The sequence below is a fragment of the Gavia stellata genome, chromosome 2 (assembly GCF_030936135.1).
Source record: "Gavia stellata isolate bGavSte3 chromosome 2, bGavSte3.hap2, whole genome shotgun sequence".
Classification (NCBI taxonomy): Eukaryota; Metazoa; Chordata; class Aves; order Gaviiformes; family Gaviidae; genus Gavia; species Gavia stellata.
In genome coordinates, this window is record NC_082595.1 from 97,602,907 (window position 1) to 97,617,489 (window position 14,583).

The following is a 14,583-nucleotide window of genomic DNA, read 5'->3' on the forward strand; positions in this document are numbered from 1 at the left end:
TCTTTTGCTTTTGTCTTTTAATAGCTCTCTACAAACATGTGTCGGCTGTAAATAAATTAGGTGGGAAATCATGATTCTATGTGAAGTTGTTAATTTGTGAAACAGGAGAATACCTCACTACTGGAATCTCTGTCTCTCAAATGTCTCTGAAATATAAAGCAGGGAACAAAATCTTACTTGTTCTGTCTTTTGCCTTTCAGGTCCAAACCATGAATTACGTTGGACAGTTAGCCGGGCAAGTGTTTGTAACTGTGAAGGAGCTCTATAAGGGACTAAACCCAGCCACATTGTCAGGATGTATAGATATAATTGTTGTACGCCAGCCAGATGGAAATCTTCAGTGTTCCCCTTTCCATGTACGCTTTGGGAAAATGGGAGTTCTACGTTCTAGGGAGAAAGTGGTAAGAAAATTGACAATTTTGATATGTTCTGTATGTGGGTTAACTCTAATGGCATGAACATTACTGAATGTTCTGTGGTATGCTAGTCAAGGTTTTCTTTAGAAACTATTTGTAAAGTGCCCAAATTGAGGCAAGGTTCAGTTAAAATGGTTGTTACTGATTCTTGCATTTCAAAGCATAATTTGTAAGACATTGACTATAATAAAAACAAAACAAGCCATGACATTTGTAACATTTATTTTCAAGAAAGCAAAATTTTGAATGTGCTAATTTGGGCCTATACTAGATTTCATTAATGACTGTGTATTAAGACCCCTTTGTTTAACATGTTCAATGATAGTTACAAGAAGGAAGGTAATAATGAAGTAATGTTTTCAGATAACAGAATGGTGAGGTTAATTGAAGCTAGAAAAAGCAGCGAGGACCTTGAGATAAATGTAACTAGGCTGAATGACCTGGCAATATGAATCAGTTGCGAAGCAAGTAATGCATGACAGATTATTTTAGGAAATAATTTGTCTACATACAGTCTTGGTTCTAATGTAGCTATAATTGTTCAGCAGAAAGATCCTAATGTCATCACGGACATTGTTCAGTTCTTACATAAATCAGAAAGGAATTCCAATATTTAAGATGGGTAAAAGTTGAAAATGTTACCGTGCCGATAGTATACTGTGTCCTGAAATACAACATAAATGTACACTTGTCCAAGTCTCCAAAAAAATACAGTGAAAATAGAGGTGGTTGCAAGAACGGTTATAAGCAAAGAGAAAAATCCTCCTGAGAAGAAATTGAAATAGTTGGGGCTGTATAGCGGTGAGATAAATGTGTGGAAGAAATAGACACATGAATTGTATCAAGAGTGTAAAACAGTTTTTCTTATTTGTGCTTCTCATAGTGTAAAGAGAAGTCTGTTTAATAAATCTGAAAGACAGCATATTAAGAATTTGCATGTGGAAGTACTTCTTGCACAATTCACAATTAGGCTATGAATTAAGAACAAAAAGATTGTGTGGTGAGTGAAGCATTCAGAATTACATTTTAAAAGATTCAGAACTTTATATAACCTTTTATAAACCTTCCTGAGTAGAGGAGCAAGACAGCAATGAGCTGAACGAGTTAGAAGAACAGTTTGACAATTGGCCTTGTGAAGCGATGAGGACAGAAACAGAGAAGTTCACTATTTTGTATTTATTAGAAGGTTTCCTATACTTCCCTGAGAAGCATTTGCCCAATGACAGTGGTAGGATAGCTGAAAAGGAACTGTGCACCTAAAATAACTTTCTGTTCGTATGAGAATATAATTATTTTCTTCCAGGTTGACATAGAAATTAATGGAGAGGCTGTAGATTTGCATATGAAACTAGGAGACAATGGAGAGGCTTTTTTTGTGCAGGAGATGGATAATGATCAGGTAAGAGTCACAACTAATTTTAGTTTGTTAAAAAGTCAATGCCTGCTCTTCAGAGTCAGTTTTGAGTTTAGGAATTTTGTTGAAAAATAGACCTTTACCCATTTCATAGTTTTGAAAGTTTCTGGACAATTTTCTGCTATGGAAATTCAATACTATGCAGTTACTTTGTTTTTTGAGTTGCTGAGATCTGGAAAAATCTAAAGAAGGTAATCACATAACTGAAAAATAAATCATAGTTTATGTGCATGCCAGTGTGTGAACAGAAATAACATGGACAGCGTTCACATGCTCCAAAGATGTGTATAACAGAGGTTAATGTGCCCATGGACCTGTTTTTTGCAGAAATCTTTACTTTGAACATATGCACTCAGCAGACTGCCACTAAAAGTGCGCATGCCCTGTAAACATTTGTGCACACAGTAACTCTGGTACTCGCCAAAGACGTGACCTTGCAATTATTATTCATGTGGAATTATATTTAAATGTGAATGCCTGCTGTTGAACTGTGTAATTCAATACTAATCTATATAAGTTATGGTCACACTAATTTTGAATAGTCCACATGTAATGTAACATAAGAAAAGGTTTTTACAGGCATTTCTCTTCAGATATCCCCAATAACTTTTGTCACTGTCCAGAGTGGGATGAGTTTCCAAATTCTTATATTGAGTACGATATTACTAGTTTCAGGTGAGAGCTGTGTGCATGTGCAGTATTCATCTCTATATCTTTATGTTTAAATCTTCTGATCTTTATATTTAAATCTTCTGTGTGGTAACAGTTATTTGGTGACTGAAAATTGCTAGAAATACTTCCATGAGTGTCTGGAGATGTATATATATATGATTGAATAGGAGGATGTTTGTGTGACCTAGTTATAAACTGCTGACCTATCTGACTACTGTCTGTCATCTGAGTTGTGAAGGAGAACTGGGTTTTACAAAATGTTCAGGTTATAAACTAGGATTTTGTTTCTGCTCTGTATCTAGCATCAGGTGAATAGAGACTTATGCCATAACCTGGCCAATATTAGATGCTCAGAGGATCCTCTATATAAAGAGTATTGTTCCTGGCTTGTCTAAGGAAATGCAGCTATGGAACCATTTCCATATGCTATAGGATCATACTGAGCATCCAGACGTCTAATCTTTGTTGCTTTTCTGAGAAATAAATGACTTAGATTTTGACAATTGTGCAGAGATTTTAGAACCAGATTTATGACTGGTGGAGAAACTAATATGTTGCATGGTTTGAATTTTTTCTTTCTCAGGAGGTAATTCCTTATCATCTCTCCACATCTCCCATTCTGTCTGAGGGAACTGCTTTAATGGAAGCTCAGCTGAAGAGGAACTCTGTAGACAGGATAAGAAACCTGGACACCAGTGCATCCTCACAAGTACCACCCCAAGCACACGGATCCCAGCCTTCTACTGAAACATCTCCAGTCTGTAGCTCTGTGAAAAAAAGGAGGAAAAAGAGGAGGAAGTCTACCCATAAAATAGACAGCTTAAAAAGAGAAGACAATGGAGACACATCAGAAGGTGAAGACATGTTTCCTATAGAGATTAGCTCAGAGGAAGAAAAAGAACCGTTGGACAATTCAAGGTATCACAGTCCAATTGAGATATGTAATGGAAACCTACTGCTGGGTTAATGTTCCATTCCATACCTTCTAACAGTAATTTCTGTCTAAGTCAGTACACATGGCTGATGAACATGTTTCTTTAAGAAAAAGCTTTAGGCTAGAAAACTGTTGGGAATGTTAGTAACAAAAATAATGAAAATGACATTGAAAACGTAAGAACAATCCTCCATCATGCTGTGTGAATCAGATAACATTTCTCTTATCTCCTTTTAGTTCAGGTTATACTAATTCACTTTGCAGTAGGGTTTTTTTGTTATCTGAAGTATATGACAGTTCAGTAATCAAGTATGGTTTATAAACGTCATGTCTTTCCCTATACCTAGGATCCCTGTTCCAGATGTGTTTGTTGATGATGTATCTGACATAAAAGCTCCTGCAGTTTCTACATTTTCTCAGTCTGCATCTTACCCCCATTCAGATGGAGAATGGTCACCTCTTCAAAGGTACTTTTTCCGATAGTACAGTTCTAAATAATCTTCCTTTTTCCATTAATGTCTTATCTGCTAGTGCTATATGAAGTCTTACTAAAAATTTTGGTATCTGACATGGTCACTGTCAACTACTAAATGAATGCTTTCTATATTTGAAATCAGATAGTGTACAAAAACTTCAGGTTGGCTTTGTCCTTGATTCGACAAATGCATGCATACAAATGTAGGTCCACAAATTCTGAAGAATATTTATATCTGTTAGTGTCACTGTTTGCATATAAATACTGTAGAGAGGATGAACGTTTTGTGAAATCTGAATCACTGCCTGATGCACACACCTTGTAAGGACTTCAGAGAATGCAGGTATATAAATCTTTAGTACTTTGGGTGTAATCCTTTTAAGAACTTGCAAGATTGGAATTGGTGTCTAAAAGTAAGGGGTTTTTTTAATGGACAAGAATATGAGCTTTTTGTGTCCCTTTCAAAGCTAATCTATTGAATTGCATAGTTTGAGAGACATGAAATATTTATTGTGTGAAAAGAACACATACAGTAATTTGCTTACTTTTTCCTGTATGTGTATTTCTGTGCATGTGTATACCTTTGATGTCAAAACAGATCAGTTTGGACCTCCTTTCTTGTGTCTGTGGAGCACTGTCAAACAGGGACAATTTTTTGCTTCATGTGCATTGCATTATAATTCCAGTGAAGTCTCTGAATTCCAATGAAGTCTCTGTGTGTGTGTGATCCCTCTGTGCATATGTGCCCCACATCCTTCATGCGGACTATTGGGGTGGAGCAATATTCACAAGACCTTATCCTAAGAAGTCTACTCTCTATATACTGCCTCTATAGTTGAGGGGCAGAGGAAGGGAGAGCAAGGAGGTTATTTCAGAGCTAGGGCTTAATTTAAATATTTTGAATTGCATTCTGGAAGAAACCTTCTCCACTGACTGAAAAGCTTAATGCAATTAGTTTCACCAGTCTGTTGATAGCATGTGTCAATACCCTGCCCCTTCAATGACTTTTTGAACTGTATGTTCTGTTTGTTTCTTGATTGCAGTATTCTGGATTTTGAAAACTCTAGATGTAAATTCAGCATTCATGTAGCTAATGCACAAAGAGCTTATGTTAATCAGCACTTGTGAATAATGACACCCTGTTTTTCTTTCTACCAACATGCTGTGCTGTGCAGTAAGCCTATAGATTGCACAGGGCAATCCTCTCTTCTCACTGTTCCAGCAGACGGAGGCCTATCTAGCTCTTGTCCTCAACAATCTTCTCACTTTTCTCCTCCAGACAGGTAGAACAGTTGTCCTCTCTCTTTTCTGGGCTGCTCTTTAATCCTTTTAACACATTAATACACTTTTAACACATTAATAGTACGTGAACTTCATTGAACTTGTAACCACGCTCATTGCTAACGAAGATACTTAGAAAGAAAGTGCCATTGAAAACCACTACCCCTCTTTGCTTCTTTGTGGGCATTGACTGGAGGTAAGTAACCTTGATGAATCATCCATTGAATGAGGATGGCTAATATAAAATCAGGCCAATGAAAAGCTGGTTTAAAACTGAAGTTGATTAAGATGATGTTAAAAAAAAAAAAAAGAACAACTTAGCTAGTGAAAACTTAGATTCCTCCAAAGATTGACATTTCCATGTAGCTTTTTACAGTCAGCATATGTTTTAATGACATTTTTGCCCTGTGGTTTACCTGAGTTGTTTGCTTGTGCATAGGTTGCAAAAGTAAAAGCAAAACAAAGGTGTTAGATTAAGTGAGCAATAAGGATTGCAAAACTTGTAATGGGAGGAGCCCAGTACCAAAAGAGAACTTCTCTTTCTTTGTTCCCTGGTTTGGCAGAGGCGAAGACTTTCTGTATGTTGGATTGCAGTGGGGGAGCATTTTACAGAGTAGTGATGACACAACAGATAAGGCATCTTGTCTAAGGTTTAGGAGACCTAGACTTAAGCCTTTGCTGTAGCATAGGATTCCTCTGACTGCGAACTCTTTTCTAAAGAGCTAAAAATGGATATGGACACTTTTTACGATTCCTTAAATTCGAGATGTCTCAAGATTCTGCAGCCAGGCCCTTTCTCTCCACTAAGTCAGTGGAGTGAAGTCACAGCAACTCAGTTAAAAAATTTAAAGTAGGTGTCTGAATATGACCTCTACAATTCTCCATTAATGCTGGGGAAGCTTTGAGTAATAAATCAAGCTAAATTGCTCATTGCTTATCTCAACATAGATGCCATACTAGGTGCCTAAGGCTGTATCAAAACTGATAATCTTGAGGTTTTTCCCAGCTTCTAGGTCTGCCCTCTTTAACCTGACCATGTTGCAGCACCAAGTCCAGATGAGATCCTGGGACATTCAAGGCTGTTCTTCTCAGTGTTTTTCATGGGAAGGAAGGGCAGGCGCACAGGTTGGGATGGAGCAGTGATGCGCTCTCTGTGACTCCATGAACTTTGCTCTGGAGTTCACCTGTCCTGCTGTCTGGATATACAGCTAAAGTGCTGTAGTTACTTGTCTGAGTAAGGCCCTCTCTGTCTCTGCAACTGTTTTCCTCTATGTGAAATAAGAAACTCTATTATGGCCACCTCAAAGGAGGTTCAGAGGCTCTCAGTTATTGTTGTGACATGTACATGAGGTAGGCCTCTTTCCTTCTGACTATCTTTTCCCGGTTTATTCGGCCTCAGTCAAGTCAGGACTTTTTCTCAGGTCACACTGCTGCTTTCTCAGGGCTCTCTTTGTTTTCAGTGGGAAACACTGCAAAGATCAGCATGGTTTGCTATTGCAGAGCTGCCAGATACAGGCCAGGTTCCTTATTCTTTGACACTGGATTACATTCAGTGCAATCAGAGCCGCTAAGAAATACATAGGACTGTGACACAAATATTCAGCATTTATGGGATGCAAATCAGATATGCTGATCTAAATGACTGAACTGAAGTGTCCCTTCCTTCTTGTGCAGTGTTGACAGGATCGGTGGCTCTAGTTTGATCTGCAATATCTCAGCAATCTATGTAAGGCAAGACAATTTCAGCTGGGCTGGGTCAGTGCCTAACTTAAGGACAGAAGAATTGCAAGGCATAGTTCAGCCCAAGACAAATGTCTTGGTGGTATAAGGAATAAAGAACCCATTTTGAGTCTGATCCATGGATGCATTTGCAGGATACTGTCACTGGGTTACAAATCCTACACAGTCTTGGTATTCAGCCTTATTGACCCCTAGAGCAAGTGTAACATTAATTCAGGATTTAATTTGACCTAACCGAGCTAAAAAAAATTAAAGGAATGTGATTGTGAGCTTTATTAGTCTTCAGTCTCATTTTACTTTGGTGACAATAGTATTAAGTGAATAGCAGCCAAAATAGTCCCAGTGCAGGTAAAGGAAACGACATCTGGCATTACATATGGACGCAGAACTATACAAACAGGAAGTATACAAACAGGACTGTATTAGGTATAATTGCCATCTGCGTCCATAAACTACAGAGATTATTGTTGCTGTTCCAGAAGGATATTAGTTGGAGAGAGTAGCTATTGAGTGTTAAACAACAATATGGCATATGAATAATTTCCATTTCTCTGTAATGGAAAACCAGCTCTTATCGTGATGCCGCCAACATTAATGTTTGTGGGTGGCGTAGAAAATTCCAGCTTATGTTGCAGATGATATAAGGAATGAGAATGCTTTTGCATCCTTTTGTACAAACAAAATATTTTACCTCCTGTTTGCCTTGTGGATGCATGTTTGCAGTCTGATTTGGTCTTGGGCCTTTTAAATTAAGATGAGATTGCAATGATAATTCTGGTCTACCCTGAGATTATATTAGCATTTGTACACTAATCTACAAGGAGAAATCAACTGAAAAGAATTATGAAGATGTAACATTTTGTTATGACTAAATCCTTATATTTTGTTGTATAGAAAAGTAGTATTTATAGAATGAGAATTAAGATGTCTCCATTGTTCTTGTGTCGAAAGTTCAGTAGATAGTGTGTGTTTTGCGTACTTTGTTTTGGGAGAGTGGGTAGTATTTTGGGGATTAGATGCTTACCCTGTTCCTAACTTACCATGGTTATACTTGTAGCTGTATCTACTCTGAACCAATAACCCAGACGTATGCATGCATCATTGGGCAGCCTTTCTCAGCAAAAGCTTCTCAGAGCAGAACTGTGCCTGTTTTAACATACACACATATGCAAGTGCCATATTTCTGGCACTTGCTTGTGTGTGTCTGGGAATATACATCATGGTTCTTGGTGCTGAGTAACAGCCTGGGCTTCTTCCCCACTCAGTTGTGTGTACAAGGGAACTGTATTTTCAGGGAAAATTATGGAAAAGGCAAGGTCCCCCCTGCCGCCCCGATCAGTGTTCTCACTGCAAAATGCAGAGGTTCTAGCCCAAACTGAAGCAGTGCCTGTATTCTCTCAGGTCATCTGACTGGGTAAGTGAACCTGGGCTGCACATACCCCAAAGCCCAGACTGGAGTTTTTTCTAAGTAAACAGTAGGTATTTTGAAGGTTAAAATGTGTGTAATGCACAGATTAACTCGTGCTGTGACAACGCTTCCTTAAATCTAGGTGTTTTGGGCTTAAAGCAGCAATAGAAGCATTATTGCCTGTTGAGATTTCCTGATTTCCAAGGTTTCAATACGCTCTAGATGCATGGAAAATACTGCAAAACCTACAAATTTGTCTGAGGGAGATGTAGAAGTTGCTGAAAATCCCACCTGGCATTTCTTGAATCCTTAGAACTTGAAAATACTTTTAAAATCACATTGTGTTGATTCCTTCATCTGTCAAATGGTATGTTTGTTGTGGACTCTTTTGTTGCTTGTAATTTTAAAATCAGGATCACACAAGTATACCAAAGGCATGCTATGGCTCAGACAAAAAATAATGGGCTTTATTCAGGGGTTCTGGGTAAAATTCTATGACTTGCATTATGCAGAAGGGCAGAGTAGATAATCAGAATTTTTCCTTCTGTCCTTGAAAGCAGTGAATCATTATTTATTAATGGTTGACTTGACATCACATTGTTGACTTCACCACATTAAAAATATGCTACAAACTGATAATTTACTAATTAATTATTAAATATTTTATATTGAGTAGTCAGCAAAACAAACAGTTAAATATTTTTGAACTGGAAGGGCTCAAATTCTTTGTATAGCTCTCCTGCTGGTTTCCCTGTAAACGTGCATCCAAGGGTAGAACTGAACAAGTTAGTAGAAGGAAGTAATCAGCTGAATTCCTGAGATTAATTTATTACTTAGTCAGGATAAAGTGTCTTGTTGATACGAGTGAGTAATTTCTGCACTTCACATCCATTATAACAATACTAACATCTATTAATCTACTGCTGCTGGTACCATCCCCGTTCTTTTTTCCACACAGGAAAACAAAAATCCTCCTGAAATGTTCAGGTCCAGTGCTCTTGTTCCACCTCTTTCAGCTTCTCAAACTCTGCTTCTGTGACAATACTTACTAAAAAATGGATGAGACCTCTCAATGCCAGTCTAAGAGGATCCTGAACTGTTTAAACTTTTTTTCCACGCTTTCACGCTTTCAATTTGCTAATGATTATTTAGATTGTCAATGCTTTGCATTGGTGGATATCAGTTTGGAAAGTGCTTTAGTGCATTGTGGTTACTTTTGGTTTTGTAATATTTTTTGTTTGTTTTTCTTCAGCCCATCAGGTTCACGCCCTCCTACTCCTCAGAGTGACTCAGAATTAGTCAGTAAACCTATGGACAGAAGTGGACTGAAGAATAATCCCCACATGCACTGGGCCTGGGGAGAACTACCCCAGGCAGCAAAGGTATCCAACGTAATTTGTTTAATTTCTGCTAGCATGTATTGTGCTTTAATGGGGCAAATGTTCTCATTCTATTGCAGACTGCTGAAGAGGGGATGGATCCTGTTTTTACATAAAATTGCAACGTTTTATGTTAGAGATATGCATCTTGTTCCTTAGGAGGTACAGGAAAGTGCCTTGTGCCATGGATGTTCTCAACACCGATGATATACAGTAGAAAATGAGACCTAGTCTTGTAAAAGAAGCTTAACTAACATGTGAAATCAAAACCAATGATGTCCTTTGGTAAATCATTGAAATTCATAAATGGTCTTAGATGGAGATTAGGTGCTTAGTGTTAGGAGTGTGATTCACAAAAATTAAAATTGGTTGCTTGAGTACATAAGCATCCAGAAACACCTGCAGTTCTGTATCTCTGCGTGCCCAGACATGCTGTTCTCTTGGCTGAGCCGACTGGCTTGGTGCCTGTCTTCTGCCTGAAGCCATTTGGCCCAGTTAAATGGCAGGACCTGTCGTGTGCCAACAGCATTGTCTCCCATGCTGCACAGTAGCCGTATGCAGAGTACGCTGCAGGTCAGTCAGGTGCTGGCTGGCTCCTTATGATAGCTATGGAGTCAAAGCATTCATACAGGAAAGGGGAGGCTTAGGGCTTATGCCTGCCTCAGGGTGTGAGAAATAAAGGTCAGGATCCAGTGGCGTACTGCAGCTATGGGGGCAGGGATGGTGCAGGGTTTGGCCTCTTCTGCTGAATGCTGGCTTCTCTGCAGAAAGGACTGCAGGAGTGATGGGGTCAGGAACAGTACAAAGAAACAAAATTCCTGCTTTGCAGGCCAGGGAAGTGGGTATCCTTTTCAGAAAGAAGACTTCTGCGTTCTGGTGGTGGCAATAGAATTATAGTGGCACTTTTAAAATTTATCTTTAATTCACTGTTGTTAGCTAGTGACAAAAGCAGGGATGGGAATCCAGAATTCTTAATTGCTTCAGAAGAGCTCTGGCCTTTTCTTTAGTAGGCCAAAGATGAGCTGTCCCATCACCTCTGCATTATTCTCCTCCTCATGTATATTACAAGAAAATTGGGAGCTATTTTCCGTACATAGAGAACGGATTTAAGTGCACAGGTCCAGGCAGAAGTTTCAAATTGGCATTTCTAGTCTAGAACTTAGGGTTTCCTGTTAGTAGATTTGGGTGTTTCATTTTTATGCCAGTCATACAGCCTGATGCATATTGCAAATCTTACTCCTGGAGGCTTTTCCCTCTGCAGTCCCTGTCTGTGTCCCTAGCCAAGCTATTCAGAGTTGATCTGGCCATACCTGAACTGGGAGTTATGCTTCGAATGCTGTTGATCATCGTGTAAGAGTTTGTTTGCTATGATGTGAAGGTTATAGCAGCTATACAGCTGCTGCTGTAGGAGTTCAGCTTCCCTCTGTAAGAACACCTGTCCCACACTCAGAGATCTAGAATTGTTCCTATAAAGTGATTTAAAATCTAAATCTGGGGTATAGATGAATGACAGTGTACGCCTGTCCTCGTCCCTGAGAGCATCCTGATTGTGTAAGGACTCCAGTCTGTGCTCCTTTCTCATGTTTGTTGGGGTTACTTTCTGAAGAAAAGCTAGGATTTGCGCAGGACGGGAGGAGGGCAGGGTGGGATCTTTGATGTGCTCCCAGGCAGGTGAGTGGGAAATGAAGACTGTAGAGCACATTGCAGAACAAATCTTTCCTGGCCCCAAGATACAAATGAATTTTGCACAAGCAAATGCACAGCAGAGACGTCTTTTGTACACTGTAGTCTCCACCTCAGTTAGTGGTGGCTTTCTGCTGTAGTTGGTTACCTTGAGAATCTGATCTCACTGGAGTGAACAGAACAGGTTAAACTTCGGCTGTTGCATTTTTTAAGAGCTTTTTTTTATAGCACCCTTTTTATTTTTCTTCACAGGCCAGTTCTCTGCTCAAAGCAAAGGAACCCAGCGTGGTGGATGTAAATCCTTCTGAAAGCACTCACTTTCGGGTCATCGAGAGTTCTCCTGTAGAGGAGTTCAACACTGTGTCTCCTCTGCCTGCCCTTGGACAAACAGATGCAGCAACTGCTGATGAAAGTGAGCCCTTACCAGCTGAGACAAATAAGCCAGAGATGGAGTCTCCAGGAGCAGCTGAACCACTGTTGCCTGCCAGTGAAGAAACAAAACAAGCTGCAGCTTGCTCAGCCCAACCAGCTGGCAAGACAGATTCCCCTTCCAGAAAGAAAGGTAAAGCTGTTGATTCTGTGTTTTTATATGTATGATTTTGTCTTTAAATTTCATGGTGATAAAGCATCTCATTGTCATATAAATTAATCTGTGCCCTGAAGGCACTTTCAGATCTGGAAAGAAATAAACTTTGGAAAGAACCTTCAAAACCTTAGCTATGCAGCAGGCTATTCACAGGAGCCACATAGTAAGATAGAAGATTCTCCTTGGTCTGGGATTTTTGGCAGCTCTGTGCATTTGAGTAAGACTGCAAAATTTGCTCAAAATTCATGCATGTTTGACAGATTCAGAGATTTCACTTTTTGGTACAAGCACACTGTAGATCTGTTGGTTCACCTGCTCTGACTACTTTCTGAGTTGTTATGTGTTGCTGGTGATTGTGGAACCTCTCTGCTCTGGTACAAAGTTGTAGTATATCTTTTGCACCAACAACAGATTTGCCATAAAATAAGGTGCTTTTGTTTCACATGAGCAATTTCAGTTCTGTGTGGTACACATCTTGTCCTGAATTTGTGAAATATAACTCCATCTGCTTTTCTACTTAATTTCTGGGCTCTATGTCCATGGTATTTTATAAAAAAGTGTTATAGTCTTCATATGAAATTTATTTGCTTACAAATGTTCTGTTTTAGAGCTCTGATTATTCTATAATTATGTAAGCCCTATATAAGCCTAGTTTGTGCAGCTGTGTTTTAATCAGTAAGCATGCAAGTTTCTTAACCACTTCCCCATGCATTCCACTGTCTTTAAAGACAAAAATGACAGTGTTATTCTGCTTACTATTCAGTCTCTTTTTCTGATTGCTTTTCTGATGTTTGATGTTGGAAATTGGGACAGTGAGAAGTTGTGGGTTTTAGAATTAATTCCAAATTAAGTTTTGGCCTTACAGTGGTTACCTGTCTAGATGTACCAGCAACAACAGGACAGCAATGGCTCTCTTGGTACTAGTGAAATAGTAGGAGGGTTGACTTGTCCCCTGCAATGGTGCGTGTGCACACGCAACACATCAGTTGTATGTGCTAAACAGTGAGTTGTCTCCATAACAAGCCAGTTATAGTGTATTAATGACTATAGTATATTGTGACTATATAGACTACAGTCTGTTGTGTTATTTCCCTTTTGCAATGGGGGATTGAAGATTGGTTCTCGGAGATTAAATGCTCTGATTGCCTTACTGTGATAATAGGCCTATGCAAATAGTCAGAAAGTTTTCCTTTTGCTGTTTTCTTACAATGACCATTGACTTCTAATTCCCAGTGGTTTTGTTTGGGATAGGGAGGCTTCAGCATGTCTCAAAACTAGTCCTCTGCTGTCCCATTTTGTGTATTCAAAGTCTGAACAATGTACATGAGCAACTTGTTTTGAAATTTTTGGCACTACCATTTTGTACAACTACAGTTCACAAACTGTTATAACTTGCCTGGTTTCTCAATCTCAAAATGAATAGTTAAACAGTAATAACAATTCTGGCTTGTTACTCAGAAAATGCTCATTAATAAGCTTATTTGTGCTGTCCCTTACAGACAAACGAAGCCGTCATCTTGGTGCTGATGGTGTCTATTTAGATGACCTCACTGACATGGATCCAGAAGTTGCTGCGCTTTATTTCCCCAAGAAGTATAAATCCTTTGCTTTTTTTTTCGCTACTTAAAGAGCGCTTGTCACTTTCCAGATTTAGGTCAAACTCTTCATTGCCACCAAGATAAGATCTCTTTTTCAGAGTCTAAGTAGAGGTGAAGGCAGAAGGAAAATAAAACTCTGTAGAGAAGAATATTAGAGCTTTTGGAAGGCTCTGCATTTGGGCCCGAGAAGTGTGCTTGAAACTGATTTTCTATTTTGGTCAATTAAGCATCATATATTGATTGTGGATTGTTATGTAATGCACACTGATGTTTGTGAGTGTTACTCACATGCCCTGGGAGAGTAGTTGGCCTTGGGATATATTTATCCCCATGTCCTCGCTTATTACTGTGAAGAACATACCTTACTGTTAATGGTATTAGCACAAAATTATTGCTCTAAATGTTGTTCTACTGTGAGTGTTCACCTATAAATATGAATGTTAGAAAACAATTTTTGGAAGATGCATGACAGATCTATTTATGAATATACTGCACCCTGAACATACAATTTCTAACTTGTTCCTATCTTTATTAGACCCTCTTATAAAATTTATAGTCATCTTTCCACATCATACCATCATATTTTATTTTTCTTTCTTACTTGCTTAAACTCACCTGTCGTAATATTAGCATTTCAATAACACTGAGAAAGATCAGTAATATGAAGAAAAAAGTTGGACTGAAAATTCCTTTCTCAAATGCATTCATATAAATTGGAATGGAAAGCAGAGTTTGATGAGCCTGCACTTTGTAATAGTGATTGCAACTATACACAGATTTTAAGTGGGTATAATAACTTATTGTTTCTTAAAATTTTAATCCTAGTAGTTTATATGTAGAGTATTTTATTTATATATACATGACATATAAATACACAAACATACACATCGTTTGTTTTGGGTTTAGCTATGCATTTATATAATTAATATAAATAAAATAATAAACTAGTATGTTTATTCTTGTTCCTGTGTGGGAATAGTTCTACTAATATAAACTC

The 14,583-nt window shown here is 38.5% G+C and overlaps 1 protein-coding gene across 2 annotated transcripts in view; it reads left to right on the forward strand.

The window, feature by feature from the left end:
• Positions 1 to 200: 200 nt before the first annotated feature.
• LPIN1 (lipin 1) overlaps positions 201 to 14,583 on the forward strand; it is a 40,295-nt gene continuing 25,912 nt past the window's right edge. For both annotated transcript variants that reach the window (XM_009815347.2, XM_059828825.1), the window contains exons 1-8: positions 201 to 401; positions 1,720 to 1,815; positions 3,086 to 3,420; positions 3,784 to 3,903; positions 5,087 to 5,194; positions 9,593 to 9,722; positions 11,655 to 11,964; positions 13,488 to 13,581. In XM_009815347.2, coding sequence (XP_009813649.2) covers positions 210 to 401; positions 1,720 to 1,815; positions 3,086 to 3,420; positions 3,784 to 3,903; positions 5,087 to 5,194; positions 9,593 to 9,722; positions 11,655 to 11,964; positions 13,488 to 13,581 — 1,385 coding nt within the window. In that variant the 5' untranslated portion in view covers positions 201 to 209. The remainder of the gene's footprint in view (positions 402 to 1,719; positions 1,816 to 3,085; positions 3,421 to 3,783; positions 3,904 to 5,086; positions 5,195 to 9,592; positions 9,723 to 11,654; positions 11,965 to 13,487; positions 13,582 to 14,583) is intronic.